General features: G+C 41.2%; 1 protein-coding gene across 5 annotated transcripts; it reads left to right on the top strand.

Annotated features, from left to right (window-relative positions):
- Positions 1–25,673, top strand: sin3aa (SIN3 transcription regulator family member Aa). Of its 5 annotated transcripts, none has more exons than XM_028586468.1 (21): positions 1–59; positions 6,589–6,805; positions 7,142–7,339; positions 8,447–8,553; positions 10,392–10,686; positions 11,339–11,587; positions 12,473–12,625; positions 12,882–13,037; positions 13,172–13,261; positions 13,782–13,900; positions 14,013–14,223; positions 14,500–14,616; positions 15,313–15,551; positions 16,077–16,260; positions 16,560–17,136; positions 18,172–18,341; positions 18,489–18,662; positions 21,619–21,711; positions 22,227–22,321; positions 22,633–22,825; positions 23,756–25,673. In XM_028586468.1, the coding sequence occupies exons 2-21, from the start codon at positions 6,620–6,622 to the stop codon at positions 23,984–23,986; spliced, it is 3,837 nt and encodes a 1,278-aa protein (XP_028442269.1). In that variant the 5' UTR covers positions 1–59; positions 6,589–6,619; the 3' UTR covers positions 23,987–25,673. The 5 variants fall into 5 exon arrangements, 4 of the variants coding, with proteins under 4 accessions (XP_028442269.1, XP_028442271.1, XP_028442268.1 ...); XM_028586467.1 differs by lacking the exon at positions 1–59 and adding an exon at positions 2,301–2,527; XM_028586469.1 differs by lacking the exon at positions 1–59 and adding an exon at positions 2,301–2,527 and having other exon boundaries at positions 7,160–7,339.

Consider the following 25,673-nt stretch of genomic DNA (forward strand, 5'->3'; position numbering starts at 1 on the left):
GGCGTATCCAACTAATTTTGTTACAAACACGAATCCGGAGTAAGGAGTCTTTTTCCTGGGTATGTAACAGCTGGTTAAACTAAATAATATCAACAGTATTGCTTCTATAACAAGTGAACGATGTTTATTTCGAAGAGGAACGCGTGTTGTGGTCAGTCGTGCCTTTTGTGTCTTTAAATGAACTGAAAGGGGCTTTTTATGGTCGTAAACGACTACAGAATAGCCAAAACATAACGAGATAGATGCAGGGCGTAATTTCTTCTGCTAGTAAACAATCTCCCCCCCCTCGCCCCCCCCGGGCTGTGTGCTGATAATGTGAGGCATCCCGCTGTCTGGAAGTCGAAACATTTAACGTTACGTGTCTGCAGCGTTGTGTGAGCATACGCTAATGGATCGGTAGGGGGGGTTGTTGTGGTGAGACAGGTTAGACATTTTACTCCCGACTATTGAAGTAAACAAAGAATATGATTTGTTAAGGACGCGGTCGTCCTCTCTCACTCTCTCTCTCTCTGCGGGAAAATGGGGCTGCGTGTTATTTGGGAGCGCGTAGAATGGCGTGGCTCCACCGTGCCGATGTTTCCACACAGCGACGCCGTAGTTCCCTTTTCGTTTGACTTTGGCATTGTTTAGTTAAGGGCAACTGGATCAGCTCTTGCCGCCGAGAAAAGATGCGGTATTAGCCGCATATAGGCCCTACTTCACCATGCTTACCAGCGCTCATGCAAGCGTCAATTACCAGATGATGCATTTTAGTGCCTTTTGTTTGTTGTGCAGCCTGCAAATACCTATGTCGATGATCGACGCTGAGTGCAGGGGGCCGGCTTATCCTCCTTCTTAACCGTGTAGTACGGTGTTGTGGGGGGGGATCTCACAACAGCCCGCAGTGTGTTGTCTTGCATGCTTTTGCACAAAACTTGAAGAAGAAAAAAATACTTGTTAAGATGCCAAAATAAATAAAAATAAAATATTGTGCGTTTAAACATTAAACCCAGGCGTATTTTTGACAAATGCTGGTTTCGGTCTGGAGCATATCTTCTGCAAAGTGCAACGCAATTGGGGGAAGCTAGTTGGGATAGTGAGTAGGCTACTGTGTGTGTTGTGCTGAATCCGATGCCTGGATCGGAGTGAGGAATCCCGGGCTGGTGTTGCAGCTCCGCCTGTCGTGGGCGATGGTTTATTTTGGAAGTTCCACCTTTTTGGGATTTGTAATGACGGTGACAGGCAACGATTGGCTGAAGTGTTCACAAAGAGGTGGGACACAAGTGCAAAAGCAGACTCCCTCCTACGGAACAAAGTCACGTGTTACCAAAGTCCAGGAAGTAGCTAGTTGTGTAGCTAGATCGAGATCTTAATTCATCAGATGGATAGGACTCTAAAACTCTCAATACATCCAACAAAGTGCCTGGTAATTTGCTGTGGCCTACATGGCTAATGCAAGTCTAGAAACTGCAGTGTATTAATGATTTGGCAGGTGCTTGGTTGATGCGTGTTGAAACGTCCAGTGGAACTATACACACGTTATCACCGCTGGGTCAGAAGTTGATCATATTTTGTCCCTGTCCTGTAGAGGGGCCATGCGGCATAATCTAGTTGTAAGACCTTAATTATTTCTAATGTTTTATATTATGCTCACGTGGTGCATTTATAAAGTTTTTCATTATATTACCACAAACTGATACAGAAAATCTAGGTAATATTCCGTTATACGAGTACTATACTTTGCAAAATACGATGACGCTGCTATCTATAGTGTGCTGTGTGCACTGTACTTGACGGAAACTTGGAGTGAACAGGGGCCCCCAAACAGATTAATCAGGCCATGAATACACACACACACACACCACAAAAAAAGTAAATGTCATTGAATGTAGGCCTACATGTAAATTTGTATGTCTGTAATAAGAGCCTGATGCTTCATTCAGTGGAAATCTGCCCACTTATGCAACGCAATTAGTTGCATTACTACAATTATTCGTTATATTATTAATATATGGAGAGTATGTTTGTGTGTACTGGGAGAGAAGGCAAGTTTGGATGTATATTAACGTTTCATACTTTATATACTTAAAATAGGTTTTTAGTTACCTAAAATGTTATACTGTCCGCAAGCGGGACTCCTCTCACCGCTGGTATTGTCGCGCCTCAACTCAAAATGGGCGTGCATGGTAACTGTGCGAGGAAATCCTTGATTGACAGTTCAAACTCAAAACCCAGGCCCGTCGCACCGCCCCTCATGTGGGTCCTTCAACGAACTGACCAATAGCGCCTGTCGGGGGCGGGGTCATATCTGAAACCCCGCCTCCCCCAGAGCTAACCGAACGGAGATTGTTTTCCTCTCTCGGGGAGATTTTCACTTTGCAGCCCACAGCTTGAATTGTTTATTTTAAAATCACAAGCAACTGATAAGTTGCTTTCAGCACACACGTCACTTTGCTATCTTCCCTGGCCAAAGGTGTAGCGGTTAACTCACAAATAACGGATTATCAAAGCATCATTTGCGATCTTCAGCTTGCTATTTGGGAGAGGGGTGAGTTCAGCTGAATTCATTCAGCAAGCTAACACAGCTAGCTATATACCTACCGTTAGCAGATCTTTTAAGTACAGCACACGGGGAATCGACGTTTATTTGCATGTCACTCACTCGTATGTAGACCCGATATAGGTACTCTGATAAATCGACAGCTAATTATCGCTTAAGATAACGTTAGCCTGTTTCAGCAACAGCGCACCAGATCGTTAATCGTTAGCTGCATGTGGTTCCCTGCTAGCACCAGACGTTGCTCGGTGTCGGGCTACTTATGTTGTTTACATTAGCTAGCTAGCAGCTAACTGGCAGCCCACAACCTCTGTCGACAAAACAAGTTCTCGGCGTAGTTAATAGAAAAAAACGCTTTCGTATACTTTTAAGCTCAAAAGGCACCAGACGGCTAGTAAGTCAGCCACTTTGCGTGCTTACCTTCTGAAATGGAGTGTAATTTGCAGCACTCCTGCGCCACGCTCTAGCTAAATGGCGGGCGTGGGAGAAAGCGTCGTGCAGTAACTCGAGGTCGGTGCTTGTGTTGCCAGGCCATAAAGGGGATGGTGAAGCGCTGTTGTCGGCTAACGGCTGTTAGCATGTAGCTAGCAGACATAGCTGCATTTGTCTCTACGTGACTCTAACGTTACTACACTAAGTAAAGTGGAGTTTCTAAAAATACAACAGCCTCATTTTCTTTGGCCGCGGCTGTTCAGAGCGTGAATTGTTGATGAACAGCACCACGGTTGGAGGCGTTACTAGTTCGTTTTGGCAGTCATTGTGTTACTTTTGCTCGACATTCGGGCTTTGAAACGTTATTTATTATTCCACCGTAGGGTTTCTAGCTTTGTCTGTCTTTAACGCAATTCATTCAGATGCTTATGGAGTTGTTGCTGTCTTGAGGAAGTTGTGAATGGCAGGCTGACTTCCCACGTTCCCACAGCACCTGTTTGTTGCATCGATGACGTAGGCTGTCTGTATTTCATTGGCTGCGGAGACTGCAAGTTTTACATTCAGCGCATGTTACAGTTTTTTACACTTTGCTACTAATTTCAGAACCTTGATGTCATTTTTCAAAACTCTAGACACAAAACTCAAAACAGTTATCACTTGTAACACAGGCTGTCCAATGTTCAAAACATTGCATTGGGCATTCATATCTTTAAAGAAATCTTGCACTTGCACAATCACTGGTTCAAAAAACAAATATATTGTGAAATACCATTGAAACGTTACTTTAGATCACCCACACATAAGCTACCCATAGTTTCACTGGGTCATCGTTTGTACAATCATTAAATATTGTAGTACAAAATAGGTGATACATGTTTCATTATGGTACTACAAGTAAATACATCCCTGTTAAAGTACTGCAGTAGTAGAGCGAATACTGCATACCAATGTGGTAGAAGTGTGTGTGTGTATATATATATATATATATATATATATATAACCTTTATTTATCCAGGTAAGTCGATTGAGAACAAATTCTCATTTGCAACGACAACAGACATACAGTACTCTATAAATAAAGTATATATACAGTCATGAGAAAAAATTAGGACACCCATGCTAAAATTGACTAAAAAGAGGAATAAAAAAATCATCTTTGGAAATTGATCTTAATGCCTTAATTAAAAAAAATAGGAAAAATCCAACCTTTATGGACACCAATTTTGTTTGTGAATGAATAATGTATCGTAAATAAATAAATGTTCTTCCTTAAAATACAGGGGGCATAAGTAAGTACACCCCTATGTTAAATTCCCATAGAGGCAGGCAGATTTTTATTTTTAAAGGCCAGTTATTTCATGGATCCAGGATACTATGCATCCTGATAAAGTTCCCTTGGCCTTTGGAATTAAAATAGCTCAACATCATCACATACCCTTCACCATACCTAGAGATTGACATGGTTTTATTTCAGTTAATTTGAGTTGATAGCTGGTTTGATTTGCATTGAGAGATGATTTTATGGAAACTACCCCATGCCAATCTGTAGGTATGGTGAAGGGTATGTGATGATGGGGGGGTATGGTGAAGGGTATGTGATGATGGGGGGGCTATTTTAATTTCAAACGCCAAGGGAACTTTATCAGGATGCACAGTATCCTGATCCATGAAATAACTGGCCATTACAGTAAAAATAAAAATCTGCCTGCCTCTATGGGAATTTAACATAGGGGTGTACTTACTTATGCCCCCTTAATTTTAATGAAGAACATTTATTTATTTACGATACATTATTCATTCACAAAGAAAATTGGTGTCCTTAAAGATTGGATTTTCCCTCATTTTTTTAATTAAGGCATTAAGATCAATTTGCAATAGATGTTTTTTTTATTCCTCTTTTCAGTCAACTTTAGCATGGGTGTCCTAATTTTTTCACATGACTGTAAATTGTATATCTCAATCATCAGTAACAAGTTGGCAGAATTGGACAAGCAATTCCAAGGGCCTGAATCCATACAGTGCAGTACTGTAAATACTGTAAAGAGTCTGAAAAGTTGGTACATGGTACTACAGAAACAGTGTCTGATAAACAGTAGTACATTACAGTAAAGAATGATGATGAAATATTACATCCATAGATGATGTAGTCTAATTGGTTCATGATCCACGCTAATTGGTGACATGTGAATCTCGTTATCTTGAAACTTTCATGATCTAAACATGGAATATTGTTTGTCTGTTTCCATACAATTATGCATTAAGAGTAATGCAACAGTTACTTATCATTTTGAGTAGTTGTATCGATTGATAGTTAGATGATTGTAATGGAATGAATAGACAATTATCTAAAATGTAATGTGTCAATTGCTTTTTGAAAAAGTAGTACTTTGATGTTAAGTTGTGTCATATTGAACAGGTGATCTTTGTTAAATGAACAAATTATATTTGGTTTATGTGCATTGTATCCAAGCAATTGAAAAAAGTGTTAGAGTTTTGAAAAATGTGCATTTTGATCATTGGTTGTGAGTTTTGTGTCTAGAGTTTTGAAAAATGACGTCAAGGTTCTGAAATTAGTAGCAAAGTGATTGTAAAAAAACTGTAACATTTAGATGTATTAAGTCATCGCTTTAGCACTGAGTGAGAATGATGATGAAGGCATTGTGGGGAAAATGGTAGCTTGTTGATATTGATGTTAAGTAATATACTACCATTCTTTCTCATTTGTAAACCCCAAACTGTCGGTAAGGTATTCACAGGGCTTTTCAAGTTATATAGTTCCAAAGTGTGGAGGTTTAATTCAACTTAAAAACACAAGTCTTCAATGAATGAAACTATTATTTATAACAAGGAAGATGAAATGTATGTAAGTTAATGATCCCACAGTATTTTTTGCCAAATAACATTTAACTTTATTATTCAGAGAAAGAGATTATTTACACACAAAAATAACTGAGGCGGTCCATAAAAGAGCAAAAGCTGTACATTGCTGTTTCAGGGTGCTCTGCAACTCCTAACGGCTTACTTTTCCCTAAATAACCCCCTCCAATCTGCTTGTGCACATACAGTGTTTCCTCATTTTCATACTGTTGCATGGCTGCACCATCTGTGCGGCTGTCCTTTGGTGACGTAGCTGCTCTATTGTTGCGTATGTAGCAGGACGGTGCTTTAGGTTTGGGGCTGATCAGTCCTTCTCTTGTGAATACAATTCTAGGCTTGGCATTGCTGGAGACCCTCGGGATGTCGCAAGTTCAAACAAAAGTGTAACCAGACACTTGGAGTCAGTTTGCAACGACATGCACAAACTTAATCTTATGTCATTGTAACTTTGACCTAGTTCCGGGAAAAGAAACATCCCAAAAGGATATCACAAACTAAAACTGACATGCCTTATCACAAGTTAGTAAATCAGTACGCTATATAATAATTTTCTTTTCGAGCCGAACAACAGAAGTGGCTAGCTGGTACTGTATGTATCCATAAATTCACAGTTGAAGTAAAAGAAAAATTACTACCATATGACTAAAGTATTGAATTAAACCAAGAGGCTGATTTAATAGATTTTGATAACTTGACATAAGGCTGCCAATGTGAAATAGGGTCCATATGCTCTTTCTTTGCAGGCCTCTCAGCTTTTACAAGTATGAGTTCATAATGAAGCGGCGACTGGAGGATCAGGAAACGGTTTTTGCGTCCCAGCAGCGGCGCCTCGCTGGCAACGCGGAGGCTTTCCAGCATCGCGTCCTGGCCCCTGCCCCAGCCCCAGCTGTGTATGAGGCCGTGTCTGACAACATGCAGCCCACAGCAGGCGTCCAGTACTCCGTCCCCCAGGGATACCAGGTATACTCTGCTTGTCCACTGCAGATTTGTCTTAAGCTCACTGAGTTTTAGATTTGAAACTGGGTCAAATACAGCAGATTTTAAGTCACCCATCGCTCATAACTCAGGCTGTCATTTTAACCCGTGTCAGTTTGTTGAGCGTGTCAGAGACTCTGTTTTTTTCTTTCTTTCTGTAAGCCGCCAGCATGCTTTTTTTATGAAGATAAATTGCTGTACATACTTGTTGTATGTGGTGATTTAAATAATGTTTCCTTTTTTGATAAGGTCATAGTGCTGCTATCCATCAGATATATTACCAGATTTACTAAAGTTAACAACTTGCAATCATTGTTATAGGTGTCTCTACTTTCCCAGGTTCCCACCGTGGCCCAAAACAGTGGCGGGCATGGGCACACTCCAAGCCCACCCGTCCATGGTGGGTCCCACCACCATAGCCCAGCAGTCCAGTCCCACGGGCCCTCAGTGATGTCAGGGCACAGCCATACAGCGCCTCCTCAAGCCTCTGCACAGGGCCAGCAGTTCCAGAGGCTCAAGGTTAGTCAGCATGTTTTATTTTGACAGGTTCTTACAGTTGCCAGGTCCCATGGGAAACCTGCAAACATCAAAGAGTTTTCATGCCAGAGAAGTTTGTGAAAATAAATATACTGACCTTATTAGAGGTTTTAGGGACGTGTGTATTTTTTGCCAAATAAATGTTTAGTTAATTTGTTGGTTTGAGTACATTTTCTGTTTAGTTAAATGGCTGGTTCACCCTAAACACAAAGGGCTTCCCCTTTTAACCCTTGTTGTATCCAGCCATACACATGGTTCACAGTGTGTTGGCAAGAATCTGGCGATGTGATACGTATCACGATACATGGGTCACGATTCAATATATTGCAATATATTTCGATACTGTGCGTAAGGCGATATATTGGGATTTTTAATTTGAGAAAAATTAATATTTAAAAAAAGACGATGTGCATAAAAGTCAAAGAAGTTTACTTTAGGTAAACAATTCAGTAGACAGAAAATCAAACTGCCAGTTTGGGATTGTGGTTCACAGGGTCTTAGTGAGCTAATGTTTATATGCTAAAGTAGGCCAAAGTTCAGCCATAGCTACATTGTTAGCTTCTAGCAAAAAGTCAGGCACCGCTAGGCACTGTTAGGCAAGGACAGTAGTGGTGCGTCTCAGCATAGCTATCCAGCAGTAGGGGGTTTAAACACAACATAAACGTGAACCACTGTCTTACATGAATATTTTTGCACGTAAACTAAACAAAAAAACAAAACAAAAATCGATTTTTGAAAATCAATAAAGTATTGCAAAGTAAATAAAATATTGCGATACACAAGTGTATCAATGTTTTATTACACCACTAGTTCACAGGGAAGCATTTAAACCAAAAGCATTTGTAGTTAGATTATTTTATTTTAATAAACATTTTTAGATCTGGGTTAAATTATTTATTTACTGTGTTGGTCAGGATTTCGAAAAATGTGATGGTAGCATAAATGGTCACTGATTTGTTTTATGAAGTTAGTTATTTTACTGTATTAATGAATGAATGATCCAGGCACAGCGGCCAATAGTGAAATGTACAAGAAAAAACTGATTGGCAGATTGATGTAATTGACTTTCCCTCTTCTCTGTCCCCGAAGGTGGAAGATGCTCTGTCCTACTTGGATCAAGTGAAACTGCAGTTTGGCAACCAGCCTCAGGTCTACAATGACTTTCTGGACATAATGAAAGAGTTCAAGTCTCAAAGGTGAGGCCACTGTTTGATTTTACAGAAGAAGACAATGTTTTTAGGATGCACACCCAAAGTCGGACAACTTTGTGTTCAAAATGTACATTTGATGAGTTCTTACTCTTTCAGTCCTGCCTCAAACAACAGTGTGATAATTTGGACAATTCGTTACTGATAATAATATTATAATAACTATATAAAATAATAACTGGCTTGTCAGCAGAAGCTGAAGGATAAGGCCACAAATCTCAAGTCTTTGACTAGTCTTTCAATCCTGGAAAAATCATGAGATTTGTTTGCCTCCATAAAGGTAATTAGCATATTTTAACTAACGACCGGTCTGTTGTCCTTGTCACAGATGGTAGCTAAAAGTTGGCATTAGTTCAGAACAATCTAAAGTTTAAAGGGTACGAGCTGCTCTTGGTTTGGTAAAACTCTTAATAACCCACAATATTGGCAGCTTTTGAATGTACACATCTCCGGTATAGCACGATGACAGTTGATACAAGACAGTTGCAGCCGCATTTGTCAAAGTGGGAAAATATGTGAGGATGAAATTGTGACTCAGTTATGGAGCCACAACCAAGAAATGTTAATTTATTCTTCAAACAACATAAGTCTGAAATACCTGATAACATTACTTTACTTTAAAGCTATAGTTTCCGTAAGTAATAACAACTGTCAGCGCATCCACGTGATACAGCCTTACGTGATTGCACACAGCCCCTACCCCTCCTCCATGCAGATGCTAGTAACCAAGGAAGACACGGAGGATTAAAAAACATGATGGACTCTTCAGAAGAGTTAATTATCTTCACTTGAGTTTCTGCGTGGGAAAGTCACCGGACGCCACAATCTTCTGAACATAGCCATACTGAGAAATACAGAGAGAGTTGTGTGGAGCTGATAGTCTTAATTAACTTTGTATTAACTCATTTGGCAATGGCTTGAATGTAACGGTCGTTTATTAATGTCAAAAAGTTACGCTTTAAAGCAACTTCACGTGTTAGAAGTACTCCAGTTAACCCTCCATTAACAGTTCATCAAGAACAGTATTGTTCAGCTGTTTGTTTTACGGTAGCTAATAACATTGTTTTGCCATTTTGTGAGTGTGACAACTAGAAGCTGTAAAAGGGTTTGTGAGTTTAATAATTTTGTCTATTTTTCTAGTCCTCTTTAAAATTGTGTAATCAAACATCTCAATCCATAATACATGAATAATCCCAAAAGTTTACGGCAGTTTTTTGCTTTTCTGAGTAAGCGACCCAATATTTACATGCAAAGGCTCTGTAGATGGTCCCATCATACACGCACCTCCTCAAAAAATGTAACTTTTTTTCTGAGCTTTATTGGACTTCAAGATTGGTTCGCTTTGATTTTGTTTGTGTTTTCTCCTACATGTACCAGGTGCTGATGAAGTTTGATACAGTAGAAAGTTAATGACATGAATACAGATACGACAGTTCTGCGACAATCAACTGGTTAAATCCTTCAATGACCTATAAATAAGTTTCTACAATGTGTTCACAATTGAACCTTGTTTATTTTATCTATTTACTAGTGTTATCATCTCTTCCTTCACAACAAAACACTAGCAGACTTACATTGAGTCACTTATTGGTATTCATGTAACTACTGTTGTTGCGGTAATGAAAGGGCTTGTTTGGCTTCTACTTAATGTTTTTGAAACAGTTCATTCTCACTCAAAATGTAACGGGATAACAGTCAAAATAGTTTTTTTTTGTGATCAGTTTTTTTTGAAAAATTTACAAAATGTATATAATCACATCATATACACAATTTTTAAGTCAAAATAGATTTTAATGAAGTCTTTTTTGTTGTTGTTGTTTTTCCAGTATTGACACCCCTGGAGTCATCAGCAGAGTGTCACAGCTTTTCAAAGGCCACCCCGACCTCATCATGGGCTTCAACACCTTCCTGCCACCTGGCTACAAGATCGAGGTCCAGACCAACGACCTAGTCAACGTGACCACGCCTGGTCAGATCCACCACATCACCCCGCATGGCATCTCGGTCCAGAACATCCCCATAACCGTTGCGGCTACCCAACATCCGCCCCAGCTCCCGTCTGCTGCAACCACCACCGCTCCGCCCCTTCTGACGCAGCCCACCCCCGCCAAGACGAGCAAGGTCTGTGATTCCGAGTGGGAAGTGATCGATACCAGCAGAGTTATACAAACAATACATGAAAAGCTTTTGTCCGGATTCGCTTCTTTCACGATACATGGCTGCCGGTTCGATTTGTGTTGCGATTTCCATTTATTGCGATTCTAGAAGTATTGGGATTCGATAGTGTTGAGTATTGTGATTTTCTTTTCCTTCTTTAACGATAACAAAAATTGAATAATACACTTCTAGAGACGGTATGTATCATGAGACATTTCTAAAAACAAATTGTTTTCTAAAAAAGAATGCACATCACACGTCAGTCAGTCTGACATGTATTTCATTTGTAATGAATTACATAATATGTATTTTCTGCGTTTTCTGCTTTGCTGGAAACTGCTATGATGTAGTCGCCATCAGTGGTACTGTATAAACAGAAAATATTTAGGCGAATCATTGGTAAATAAAAAAAAATAAAAAATTGATTGCGGGGAAAGGAATCCATTTTAAAAATTGTCTTAAAAACAAAAATCATGATACATACTGTATGTGAATAGATTTGTTTTTCCCACCCCTAATATATTTTGTTATTCCCATCTTTACTAAGTGGTTTAAAACATTTTATAAGCATCTGCTTAAATACCCTTAAAACTTTGAACGTTTTGGCCTTTTCCAGCCTCTTCAGCCCCAGGCGTTGACACCGAGCAGTCAGAGCAATCCGTCCATCCCTGCGTACCCCTCTCCTCGCTCCCCGCCCATGCAGCTCCACCCGCCACTCAGCGGGACCCCCACTGGGCCACCCATGCAGAACAACCAGCCTGTGGAGTTCAACCACGCCATCAACTACGTCAACAAGATCAAGAACCGCTTCCAGGGCCAGCCCGACATCTACAAAGCCTTCCTGGAGATCCTCCACACGTACCAGGTCAGTGGCCCCAGCTGAAACCTAGGTGATACTTTGCTATGAAGTACTTTTGTGTCTTAAAAAGATCTAATTGGTGAGATTAAATGGGGCCACTTTGTCGCGTGGTATTTGTCTGTGTTATGTTGTGTCATTCATGTCAATCTGTTATGTTTGTACCATTTTTCTGTAAGCAGGCTGTCCATAACGTACAGTGTTGTGAATAAGAATTACCCCTTGGGGACGATAAAGCCTATAGTCAATTGCAATTAACACAGGCACGAAGTCGTAGGTGTGACTATGAGATGCTCACCTGGTGTGTCTGTGGGGGATTGTCAGTACATAGCCATAACATAACCCAGCTGTTTGTTTGCTAACACATGACTGTTCAGCAGCTCTGCATATGCTGTTAAGCTCTTAATTTATCATCAAAGAGAATACAGCAGACCTCAAAGTCCTACCAAGCCGCTGTTTCCTAAATGTTTAGCTTCCTGTCTGATTGAGCCGGCCAGGAAGAGAGTTCACGCCGAGCGAGTGGGCGTGTTGATGGCGTTCTATCATCTGGCTGCCGCCAACGGAAGTAAACAAACAACGAGGGCAAAGAAGAATACAGCACAACGTAAATCTTTAACTGCAGAGACAATGAGAAAATATCGTCGGGGAAATTCATGGAAAAGCAAGACGCTCTGTGGTTTATGACCAAATTACCGTGACAGCGGTATAATCTGCTGAGTCATGTCTGCCTGCTGCACGCGCCAGAGAGAGAGAGAGGGAGAGAGAGGACTAAAGTTACACAAGTAGTGCTGTCTCCCGTTGTATTGGTTTGCCCTCTTATAGACATGATGCGCAAAAATGTATATTCAAATATATTTGAATATAACTTCACAGTAAAGTGTTTGTCCACTACAGAAGGAGCAGCGTAACGCTAAGGAGGCTGGTGGGAACTACACACCGGCTCTGACGGAGCAGGAGGTGTACGCTCAGGTGGCCAGACTCTTCAAGAACCAAGAAGACCTGCTCTCAGAGTTTGGGCAATTTCTCCCTGATGCCAACAGTTCAGTGGTGAGCAGATACCCTTTCTTTGATTTAGAGCAGATGTACAAGCACATGTCAAGTATAGAGTGGAGGAGTTTCTTTTAGGATGTGCTGTTTAGTCTTATTTAGATGCTTTGTACCAGTTCAACAGTCCACATTAAGCCTTGTTCTTAGCAATGACCTGCTGGAATAATCCCATTGTATCCGTAGTTCTGCAGATCCAGAGTTGAAGAGAGCGTATTCACGTACCCTCATTTTAATCACTGTTGTGTATTCTCCACAGCTGTTAAGTAAGACCACAGCTGAGAAGGCAGAGTCTGTACGGAACGACCACGGTGGAACTGCCAAAAAGCTGCAGCTCAACAACAAACAGAGGCCCAATCAGAACGGCTGCCAGATCCGTCGTCATCCAACTCCAGGGACCACACCCCCTGTCAAGGTACATGCATGTGTTCTCACATACTGCTGAAGCTATAGTCCACTCCTGTGTCCTTCTTATTTGACGTGCTTCCTGTCTGTTTTTAGTAATTATTGTACCGAAGTCTTCTCATTTCTATTTTGGTTACGCTACAGAAGAAGCCCAAGTTACTGAATTTGAAAGATCCCTCGGTGGCAGAGGCCAGCAAGCATGGAGTCGGAACAGAATCTCTGTTCTTTGAGAAGGTGAGGGTTTGCTGTGTTTTATCTTTGTATTGATTTGAAAAGCAAACAGTCATTAAATAAGTCAATAAATAAGTTACTCAGATAGCATTTTAAATTCAAAGCAAAAGCTTAGAAAAGCAAGGCTCAAGTTCTAGGATATATTGGCAAGAATTCACTCAGACAGTAAATTGTCATATAAACATCTTTTCCTATTATATTTTGCCTGGAAACGCTTCCAACACGCTTGCGTGTCACGTGAAAAATAGGCGTTGGTTCTATTTCTAGCAGGCATGCGTTTTCGGCGCGCCTGAGACGTGTGTGTCACATAGGCAGTGTGCAAGCTCTAACTTGTTAACATGGGAGCCGAAATATAAACGGACACGCCACGCAGCTGACACACTCACGCGACGCAGCCAGTGTGTAACCGGCCTAACATGACTGAAGAAATCTACAGCCGAGTTATGCTCAGGTGTTTTGGCAATTTTATGTCCCTCCACTCGGCTCTGTCACCTACCATCCTTCCATTTATTTCTCACCACAGGTGCGCAAAGCCTTGCGAAGTGCAGAGGCCTACGACAACTTCTTGCGGTGTCTGGTCATCTTTAATCAGGAGGTGATCTCCAGGGCTGAACTAGTGCAGCTGGTGCTGCCCTTTTTAGGGTGAGTAGTCCGTTGTCTCACCTGGCAAATGACATAAATGTATTTTTTTCACAGTACACTATATGTACAGTATATCATACATATGTTTTTTTCACGTAATTATGTTTCACAGAAAATTCCCCGAACTCTTCAACTGGTTCAAAAACTTCCTGGGATATCGGGAAATGTCCCACATCGAAACATACCCCAAGGAACGGGCCACCGAGGGCATCGCCATGGAGATTGATTATGCTTCCTGCAAGAGACTCGGCTCCAGTTACAGAGCTCTGCCCAAAAGCTACCAACAGCCCAAGTGCACCGGCAGAACTCCACTTTGTAAAGAGGTAAGAGTAGAGAGAGAAACTGAAAGTTAAGAGTTAGATTTAGAAAATGTCATAAACGGTGTTAACATTTGTGTTTAATGGGTCAAGTTTCTGTTTTAAACACGATGACAAGTTTTCTGATTACTGAAACTCCAATTGTCTTATATTGATCCAATCGAGAACATACCCAACCTAGTGATTGAACAAAAATATATCTTAATGTGGACAGATTAACTTTATCGAAAAGTGTGTGGACCTTTTTAAAGATGACACTCCGTTTGTTTCTGTGGGATCCAGGTCTTAAATGACACCTGGGTCTCCTTCCCCTCCTGGTCTGAGGACTCCACGTTTGTCAGCTCCAAGAAGACTCAGTACGAGGAGCACATCTACAGATGTGAGGACGAACGCTTTGAGGTGAGCAGGAACGTTAAACTTTCACGACTTGTATGTTGATGCCACCACACGGGTGAAAAATTATTTTATTCCCTGTTAATAATTAACCGTTAACCAACAATAAGAATTTTGACCAATTAATATAGTTCAAAAGTTAAATCAAACTATTTGTTTAACCCTGGGTGGACACTGTAAATAGTTTGCACTGTGAAACTGTTACAATCCAGTAGGTGGCAGTAATACAACTCATGGATGCCAACCGCCAGAAAAACTGAAGAAAAAAAAGAGAGCTTAAACTGCAAGGTTTTTTTCCCCCTGCTAAGTTCGTGGCTCTAACACAGAGTATGCCAAGAAGACACAGCTGACAACCTCACAGCTAAACTTGAATAGAAAGTGGCAGCATGTGTCCACGACAATGTATGCAACATCATGGCTGCTAACTCTCACGGACGGGTGAACTGGGACTGAGTTGCCTGATTGTCTGGATCAGCTAATGGTCAGAAAAAAAAAATCTAAATTAGCATCCTTAATTCCAATGGATGTTAAGTTGTTATTTCTGATATTTGTCGTAAAACATCCCTGAACAAAGACTTGAATTACTACTGTGAAATTGCTCAGTGGTGAACAGTAGACGACGAGAATATTACACAGTATGAGCTTTTTAATTAAAGATAATTGGATATGCATATTAAAACCGCTGCGGTTTCACGCCCACAGTTGGATGTAGTACTGGAGACCAACCTGGCTACCATCAGAGTCCTGGAGACGGTACAGCGGAAGTTGTCCCGCATGTCTGCGGAGGAGCAGGGCAAGTTCCGCTTGGACAGCACACTGGGCGGCTCTTCGGAGGTCGTACACCGTAAGGCCATCCAGAGGATATACGGAGACAAGGCGCCCGATATCATTGATGGCCTGAAGAAAAACCCTGCTGTTTCTGTCCCCATCGTGTTAAAAAGGTCTGAGTCAAACCAACTCCTGAATGATGCTATTTCTTTATTTCCTTTTTAATTATCCGATCTGTGTATTGGGAAATAGAAGCTGTTTTTTAGTTAAGAGATTGTTTTGTTTTTTTTAACTAGGTATCTATGATCAAAATTGCGAAGAATCAGTAAGGTACACACATGCAAACCGAAACCTGTGTGATTCTTTTGGGCCCAGACCAAGGTTATGAACCGTTGCTCATAAACCTGCTAATGCACACAGGGAAGGAAAAGCTAAAATGATGTTGTTAAAAGTAATGCATGCGTTTGTAGACTACATTCTCAATTGCTGCAAAAGAATTTGAACCAGTATTTTAATTTAGTACTCCTGCCTGAAATGCATAATGCAGCAGATGTTTAAATCTTGTGATGATGTGATGTGACACACCTTTGCACCTTGTAGTTTGAGTGTAAAAGTCGCTGATTTTAGTTAGTAGTAAAATATGAATTCAGAGATTGTGTGTGTGTACATTACTTGACTTTGCCTTCTCCTCTGACCAGATTAAAGACCAAGGAGGAAGAGTGGCGGGAAGCCCAACGCGGCTTCAACAAGATCTGGAGGGAGCAGAACGAGAAGTATTACCTCAAGTCTCTGGACCATCAAGGCATCAACTTCAAACAGAACGACACCAAAGTGCTTCGATCCAAGTCCCTGCTAAACGAAATCGAAAGCATTTATGATGAGGTAAGTTTCTTTCTCATGGACCTCCTCACTACAGTACCAGCATTCGCACAAAATATGCAATAAAACCTGAATTTACCTAATGCCATGGTTAGTATTTTGTTTATAATATCATGTTTTGTTGTTGTTGTTGTTTTTTTTTTACAAAAAGTGCTTGAGGAAAATGTATCTCAAATAGGAATAAACAGGAGACCGTAGACCCACTTTTTTTTTTTTTTTTTTTTTTTTAAGGTTAGCATCACACAGAATCATATATTCAATGCAACCCAAAATGCGGACATTGAATTGTTTTTGCTCTGCAGCACCAGGAGCAGGCGTCTGAGGAGAACACCACTCCGCCCACGGGTCCTCACCTGGCGCTGCCGTACGAGGACAGCCAGATCCTGGAGGACGCCGCGGCGCTCATCATCCACCACGTCAAGCGGCAGACCAGCATTCAGAAGGAGGACAAATACAAGATCAAACAGATCATCTACCACTTCATCCCCGACATGCTGTTCTCGCAGCGGGGTGAGCTCTCCGACGTAGAGGAGGAGGAGGAGGAAGAGGAGATGGACCTGGAGGAAGGCGCCCCCAAAAAGCACAACGGCGTTCCCGGCAGCAGGAGCCCCTCCAAGTCAAAGCTGCTGTTCAGCAACACGGCGGCGCAGAAGCTGCGCGGCTCGGACGACGCCTACAACCTCTACTACGTCAACAACAACTGGTACATCTTCCTGCGGCTGCACCAGACGCTGTGCTCGCGTCTGCTGCGGCTCTACGGGCAGGCGGAGCGACAGATCGAAGAAGAGGTCCGAGAACGAGACTGGGAGAGGGAGGTCCTGGGACTGAAGAAGGAGAAGAGCGACAATCCAGCCATCCAGCTGAGACTGAAGGAGCCCAGTGAGTAACAACAGACAGTCCCTCGCATGTTTTGTGTTCTTAGTTAAACCACATTGTTTGCTTTTCCTATTGAGGACAGAGAATGAAACCTCTGATTTCAGTGATTTTTGGGCCACATTCCTTCTCTCTAACACATACAGTACAGGCCACACCTTCTCATTCAATGCGTTTTTTATTTATTTCATGACTATTTACATTGTAGATTCTCACTGAAGTCATCAAAACTATGAATGAACACATATGGAATTATGTACTTAACAAAAAAGTGTGAAATAACTGAAAACCTGTCTTATATTTTAGATTCTTCAAAGTAGCCACCCTTTGCTTTTTTATTAATAAGGGAAAAAATTCCACTAATTAACCCTGACAAAGCACACCTGTGAAGTGAAAACCATTTCAGGTGACTACCTCATGAAGCTCATTGAGAGAACACCAAGGGTTTGCAGAGGTATCAAAAAAGCAAAGGGTGGCTACTTTGAAGAATCTAAAATATTATATAGTGTTAAATATTGACATGTTTTCAGTTATTTCACACTTTTTTGTTAAGTACATAATTCCACGTGTTCATTCATAGTTTTGATGCCTTCAGTGAGAATCTACAATGTAAATAGTCATGAAAATAAAGGAAATGCATTGAATGAGAAGGTGTGTCCAAACTTTTGGCCTGTACTGTATTTCACAATCCGCTTTTTTTTCTTCTAAAGGAAGCATGATCGGTGGGGTAGTCAATGAGTCTGTGTTACCTTATTTGACAGAAATCTATGCATGTTCCTGTTATTTCTTCCAAATTGATAAACAAGACGTATTTTATGCTTGAGTAAATAAACCCCAACTAACAAAACTGGTAAAAAATAAAGAGTAAAATAATAATATTCTCAATTCTTGTCATTTTGGTGCCTGGGATTTTCCTTTGGGGTGGGCTAAAACCTCTTTTGGGGGGGCGGGGGGGGGGGCAAAAATTCCTCTATGCAGGAAAAACCCTGTACTCAGCCGTCTTGATTGTTTTTTTTTTTTTTTTTTATTTCTTCTCTCCAGTGGACATTGAGGTGGAAGATTACTACTCAGCCTTCTTGGAGATGGTTAGGAATTTGCTTGATGGAAATATGGAGGCTTCTCAGTACGAGGACTCGCTGAGGGAAATGTTCACTATTCACGCCTACATTGCCTTCACAATGGACAAGCTCATCCAAAGCATCGTCCGGCAGGCAAGCATCTGTTTGTTCTCTCACCTCCAGCTGTTCTTGTGTCGTTTGGCGGCCACACTGAGCCTCCATTAGTACAGTGAGAGTTATTCTGACACTTTTAAAATAGTTGTTTCCCACTTCAAAAAACATTTCCTTCTCTCCGTCCAGCTCCAGCACATCGTGAGCGATGAGATCTGTGTCCAAGTAACAGACCTCTACCTCTCAGAGAGCGCCAACAGCGCCAGCGGAGGAACCATGTCCACCCAGTCTTCGAGGAGCTCTGCGGAGGCCATGTATCAGCGGAAAGCCGAGCAGCTCATGTCTGATGAGAACTGCTTCAAGGTAAATACACCAAGTTACCACAGCCAATTCAACTAAAGTTCATTTAAGGACAAGTACTTCAATTTCAAATTTTCCACAAGGCAAGTTTATTTGTATAGCGCAATTCACACACAAGGAGACTCAAAATGCTTTACAGAGGCATATTAACATAAACAATAAAAAATACATTCAAGAAACAAACCGTTACAGCAAAAGAAATTTAGAAACATTATAATAATAATAATAAATATATATATATATATATATATATATATATACAGTGGGGGGAAATAAGTATTTGACCCCTTGCTGATTTTGCAGGTTTGCCCACTTACAAAGAATGCAAAAATCTACAATTTTAATCATATGTACATTCTAACAGTGAAAGACAGAATCCCAAAGAAAATTCCAGAAAATCACATCATATGAATTTATTAAAATTGATAACCATCTGATGAGGAAAAACAAGTATTTGACCCCCTGGACAAACAACAAGTATTCTGGCTCCTACAAGCCAGTTAGTCTTTCTTTAAGACACAGCCCCAATCCGAACCAATTATCTACATCAAATACACCTGCCTCACCTCGTTACCTGTATAAAAGACACCTGTCAACACCCAAACAACCAGCATCCAACATCACCACCATGGGCAAGACCAAAGAGCTTTCTACGGACATCAGGGACAAGATTGTTGATCTGCACAAGGCTGGGATGGGCTACAAGAGAATCGGAAAGCAACTTGGAGAGAAAAGATCAACTGTCGGTGCAGTTATCAGGAAATGGAAGAAGCACCACACCACCGCCAACCTCCCTCGGTCTGGGCCTCCACACAAGATCTTGCCTCGTGGGGTGTCCCTGATCATGCGAACGGTGAGGAATCATCCCAAAACCACAAGGGGGGAACTGATGAATCAACTGAAGGCAGCTGGGACCACAGTTACAAAAGAAACGGTTGGTAACACACTACGCCGTCATGGATTGAAATCCTGCAGCGCACGCAAGGTCCCCCCGCTCAAGAAGAAACATGTACAGGCCCGCATGAAGTTCGCCATTCACCACCTGCACGACTCAGAAGAGGCCTGGAAGAAGGTGATGTGGTCAGATGAGACCAAAATAGAACTTTTTTGCCTCAACTGAACTCGTCGTGTTTGGAGGGCAAAGAACACTGAGTACAACCCAAAGAACACCATCCCCACCGTCAAGCATGGTGGTGGCAACATCATGCTTTGGGGGTGCTTTTCAGCCAAGGGGACGGGACAACTCCATCGTATTGAGGGGAGGATGGACGGGGCCATGTATCGTGGAATTCTGGACCAACATCTCCTTCCCTCAGTGAGAGAGCTGAAGATGGGTCGAGGATGGGTGTTTCAGCACGACAACGACCCTAAGCACACCGCCAAAGCAACAAAAGAGTGGCTGAAGAAGCACATCAAGGTTCTGGAGTGGCCTAGCCAGTCTCCAGACCTGAATCCGATTTGAAAATCTTTGGAGGGAGCTTAAAATTCAAGTTGCCAGGCGACAACCTCGGAACCTGAATGATTTGGAGGCTGTCTGCAGGGAGGAGTGGGCCAACATCCCTGCCGAAATGTGCACAAACCTTGTCACCAACTATAAAAACCGTTTGACATCTGTGCTGACCAATAATGGCTTTTCTACAAAATATTAACATGCTGTTTGTCCAGGGGGTCAAATACTTGTTTTTCCTCATCAGATGGTTATCAATTTTAATAAATTCATATGATGTGATTTTCTGGAATTTTCTTTGGGATTCTGTCTTTCACTGTTAGAATGTACATATGATTAAAATTGTAGATTTTTGCATTCTTTGTAAGTGGGCAAACCTGCAAAATCAGCAAGGGGTCAAATACTTATTTCCCCCACTGTGTATATATATATATATATATATATATATATATATATAATTTATTATTATTATTATCGATTTTTTTTGGGCATTTTTAGGCCTTTATTTTCACAGGACAGATGAAGACATGAAAGGGGAGAGGGGGGGAATGACATGCAGCAAAGGGCCGCGGCCACTGCGTCGAGGAGTGAACCTCTATACATGTGCACCTGCTCTACCAACTGAGCTAACCCTGCCACTCAAATCATTAAATTGAGCCAGTACATTTAAATCAAGGCTGCAGAGTGCAAAGTGGTTGCTTTAATTAATCCAGATTAGGGCTGCACAATATGTCTTTTTTTAATTGTCCTGATATCAACTGCTGCATTAAACACATTCTGAAAGGCTGTAACATATAGCGAAAGACAATCAGAGCTTGTTTTGTGTTAGTTGAAAGAAAATATCAATAGAAAACTGCACATTAAAATATATATTTTTTTAGTGGTGCCTTTTACATTTTATTTAAAGTTCAATTTCTTTAGAAAAGAATGTTGGAAATGATTTCCTTCCATTTCTTTTAAATTCAACAAGCAATTTGTTGCATTTTAGCCGAATTCTAAAAGCAACGGAAAGGCAGAACTGAGTACGCTTTAGTATCTTTTTATCGCACGTTACATCGTTATCGCAATATTTAACAATATTATCGCATATCTTCCTCATACCATGCAGCCCTAATCCAGATATGTAAGCTTGTTTGTAAGAGAGAATCGTCAATAGAGTTGTCACTTGCACAACACAGGACATCCTGCACAAAGAAACCAAATGGCAAACTACTGCCAATAGCGACCACAATGTTTATTTATTTTTATTCACTCGACCCAGATTAAAAAAAAAAGGGCAACCCGCTAAACTGTGCCAGACTCTACTATCTGTAGTGGGAAAGGAAATAGCAGAAACCTGGTACCAAAAGTGAGTCAAGTCGAGCCATGCAGTGGAAATTGGGCACACGATTGGAACGCTGCAGTTACCTAGTTTGCACCTCAGCCCTCTGAGCCTTCAGGACATCCTGGCTTTTTCATCCCTCTCACTCTGAATACATTTTGCTTCACGCTTTGTCTTTGTCGCTCTCTCAGGTGATGTTTTCAAGGAACAGAGGGCAGGTGCAGCTCACGGTGGAGCTGCTCGACACAGAGGAGGAGAACTCAGACGAGCCCATGGAGGCTGAGGTGAGAAACTGTTAAACCCACTTGAAGACTGCCGTTTTTAAGGCTCGGCTTGTGTGCAATGAGTTTGGATAAACGCAGGGAAAGAACCTTTTTACTATCAAGCCACACGATGTTTCCTTATTTTCTCTGTTTTACAAACCAGTTAGGACTATTAAAGCAAGAGTATCTGTGATGGTTGTTAAACTGCCAACACTAGGGGGACTTGGGACCCTTATTTTTGGCTTATGACGAGTCTTAAATTTCCACGCAGATTTTAATTATTCTTATTTGGCTTCTGTCACAATAAGTAATATCTCTATATTAAATGAGGGAACCAAATATCCAGTGTATAAATGCAAATAAAACTTGTCATTGTTTTTACATTTTGTCTAGTAAGAGGGTCTACTTTCCAGCTGGAGTGGAAATGCCAGTAAGGACCTATTGCCAACCTTTTGGTAATACTGGTGTTTAGTAGCAGTGTGTATATACCTAATCTGTGTCTTACATTAGTTTTTTCACTTGTCCTTTGTTTGCAGCGTTGGTCTGATTATGTTGGACGCTACTTAAACCCGGATACCACCACACCTGAGTTGAGGGAGCACCTCGCTCAGAAGCCAGTTTTTCTTCCCAGGTAAGTTGTCACATCAGGTCAATTGTTTTTGTCAATTTTGCAAATAATTTTTTGAATTGTGAATGCAGTTTTATTTCTTTTGACTCAGAAAAAATAGGGTGATGTTAATGGTAAGGATATTTCTTTTTCTACTGCATAACATCAGAGTATCTTGCTTATTAAACTGAACACATCTCCTTCTATGAAGTGCAAATGCAGAAGTCAAACATGAGTCCTTTTGATTACATGAACTCCAATCAATTTGTACCGACACATTCCTGCTGGGTGTCATTAGTCACTCTCATCATGTTTCTCTTTGCACTCAAAACCAGGAATCTGAGGCGGATCAGGAAGTACCAGAAGGGCCGAGAGCAGCTGGACAAAGAGGCCTCCGAGGGTGGCAAGAAATCCCTGGAAAAGGAGAAAATGGAGTGCATGTTCAAACTAAACTCTTACAAGATGGTGTACGTCTTTAAGTCTGAGGACTACATGTACAGACGCACTGCCCTGCTGCGAGCTCACCAGGTATCCACTGCTTTTTCTTACTAGTCAAATGGATTTCCAATTTACTCCCTTACTGTGCTCAAGGTGTAGGGGGAGCAGTAAGCGTGTTATCTCTTTTATGAGTTTTATTATTTAAGGGTGTGGGTTGGCCTTTGTTAAAACATATTTATCCTTTTTTTATTATTATTTACAGTTTAAAATGCATTTGGCCAAGAGACCGAAGGTTTCCAAAATATTTTTGAAACGATAAACAAAAATTTCGATTTTTGCAGCATATCTAATTATTAAGCAATTTAGCAGGTTGTTCCACATGTCCTTGCTGTTTAAGTTGCTAAAGCCTTTTAATGTACTTTATAAGCAGAGGTGATGTAAAGAGCTCTGTCTTCAGTTTAGTCTGACTCTATTGCCTGTTCAACCTGTTTAGTTAAAGGAATAGTTCTGGGAATATACTGTATGTGTAGCAGAAGCTAGCAGCTGGTTAGCTTAGCTCAGCATAAAGACTGAAAACGGGGGAAACAGCCATCTTCAGCTCGATCCAAAGGGGGCTGTTTACCATACAGACGTGAGAGCGATATTGATCTTTTCTTCTAATTGGTAGCAAGACGGCATCTTTCCTAAAATGTCTAACTATTAATTTAAGTTTAGTACAAACTAGGCCTACGTAAGCACTGCTTATAGGACTAATAGCCTTATAGAGGGACGTAACATTTATATCGCAGCTGAGCTGACAGTTGCATGTTGGGGCTGTTAGTCACCAGTGAGGGGAGCTCTAATGCAAAAAGCTACTCATCGTAGCACTAATGATTCAGAACATTCAGTTTACCTTGTGTTCGGTGTTAAAGGTTTGTTCTGCCATGTACTAATCATCTCTAGTCCCTTAAGAATCCTATCCGTAAATGTCATTGTCTACCCACTGAGTTTTATAACAACGTTAATAACGTTTTTCCTCAGTCACACGAGAGGGTGAGCATACGGCTGCACAAACGCTTCCAAGCCTGGGTGGACGTGTGGGCCAAGGAGCACGTCTCTCACGACATGAACGCCGAGACCAATAAGTGGCTGATGGGCGACGCTCGTGAAGGCCTGTTACCCTGCACCACCAGCCGCAATCCAGAAATCCTTCACTTTGTGAACATCAACAAGTACCGCGTCAAATACGGCCCACCCAGCAAGGCGCCATAGCTGAGGAGAAACGGGAGAGAGACTGATATCTGGGGGTGTTGGGTCTGAAGTCAAAACAGGTCAAAAGTAGAGGTAGGGACGAGGGCTTATTAATGTGTTTTTAAGGCCGACATGGGAGCACAATTAAGCTAGCAACCGTGTATGTTGCACCCAGGGCGGCAGGATTACTGATTTTACCAGCGTTTTTAGCTGGGCCCATTTTTTCGCAGGGCCTTTGGTGCCAAAACTTAGGAATCGTCATGATCCGTTCGCAGACCTGAGCTCTTACCAGCACTCGGAAGCACTTCTCAAACAAACTTCCCTGAGCTTTTTCTACAGGGGCTTTGCGACAGGGAGTCTGTGTGCGATAGAGTGGTGCTTTTTGTACTTTATCACAACTGGGCTTCGGTTTAGGATTTTCGACTGACCATTTTGTCTGAAGCCATCAGAGTAAGAGCTCCATCTAAATCATTCCATCATACAGGGATTTCTTTATGATAGTGTTATTCTACAGTATCCATGGAAAACAATATGGTGGACAAGTGCACTTATTTAGAAAGAGGAAAATGTTTGAAAAGTTTTGTGTACCAGATTGAAGGTTTGGAAGAGAGCACAACAAAGTCGGAGAGATCTGGTTCTGACATTCCTGCGTTAAGGCCAAATCACAATTCTGTACCTATCACGGACGAAAGAGGGTTACATTTCCTTTTCCGAAACACATGGCAGCATTATTAGAAACTGTGCCTGAGCCCCAAACAGTATTGTTGGGTTAACATCAACAACAAAAGCACTGTTGCATTTATGTAAAAAAATAAAATAAAAAAACACTGAAAAAGAAAGAAAATTAGCCTCACAACACTGTTTGGTCTCAGACTGTAAAATTGTACAGCTTGTGAATGTCAGATACTGACATGTATTCCAGTGTATGTGTTGTGTATATATATATATTATATATAGTTCTATTAACACAAATGATCCTCGCCGCCCTGGAAGTCAACCTTTTTAAAATGCCCTCTGCCAATACACCAGCTTGTACACGCACACACACACACACACACACACACACAAACACACACTCGACTCATTCTGGGAGGACTGTCCACATGCCGTTCACATTGTAAATACACTGTATATAGTCTCAGACTTTTTATGACAGATCTGTGTTGTTGTGCTAGTAATACTTTCCAAGCTTACTGTGGACTTTAGTGATGAATGGCTAAAGTTAGTATGTATATGAAAAAGACAAATGCAAGACCATTTATTACAGTTTTTACCAAAGGGAGTTGATTATAAAAAATAGCTGTTTTCCCCCTTTGTGTGTTCCTTTCTTTTTAATTTCTGTAGTAAAAACGTGGAAAAGTAGAAATATATCCAGGCCTTTCAGTTTTTATATATGAGAAAAAAGTTTAGTTTTTTTTTTTTTTCTGAATGTGACATTTGGTTGTTAAAAAAAAAATCACTGCCCCACTTTTGACAACCAACACCGTCCATGGTGATGGTGGCACTCATTTAATTTATCTTCGGATGAATTGACTCCACAACGGTCTCACCTGGTGACGCACGCTTCCCTCCCTGGATAGATTTCTGCTGTAAACATCACCCCACACCATATTTTTGATAATGGAAGAAGTCACACGAGCATGTCTTTAGTCCCTTTATTTAGACATTATTTAAAGTAATAATAAAAACGACATTTGTAGCCTACGGA

The sequence above is a fragment of the Perca flavescens genome, chromosome 8 (assembly GCF_004354835.1).
Source record: "Perca flavescens isolate YP-PL-M2 chromosome 8, PFLA_1.0, whole genome shotgun sequence".
NCBI classification, from domain to species: domain Eukaryota; kingdom Metazoa; phylum Chordata; class Actinopteri; order Perciformes; family Percidae; genus Perca; species Perca flavescens.

What these genes read in the sequence shown, in the direction of transcription:
- sin3aa (XM_028586468.1), top strand. Translation starts at nt 6,620, where the DNA reads ATGAAGCGGCGACTGGAGGATCAGGAAACGGTTTTTGCGTCCCAGCAG. An exon ending in AATCTCTGTTCTTTGAGAAG is followed by an intron (nt 13,262 to 13,781) that starts GTGAGGGTTTGC and finishes TTCTCACCACAG; the next exon opens with GTGCGCAAAGCCTTGCGAAG. An exon ending in AAGCCAGTTTTTCTTCCCAG is followed by an intron (nt 22,322 to 22,632) that starts GTAAGTTGTCAC and finishes ACTCAAAACCAG; the next exon opens with GAATCTGAGGCGGATCAGGA.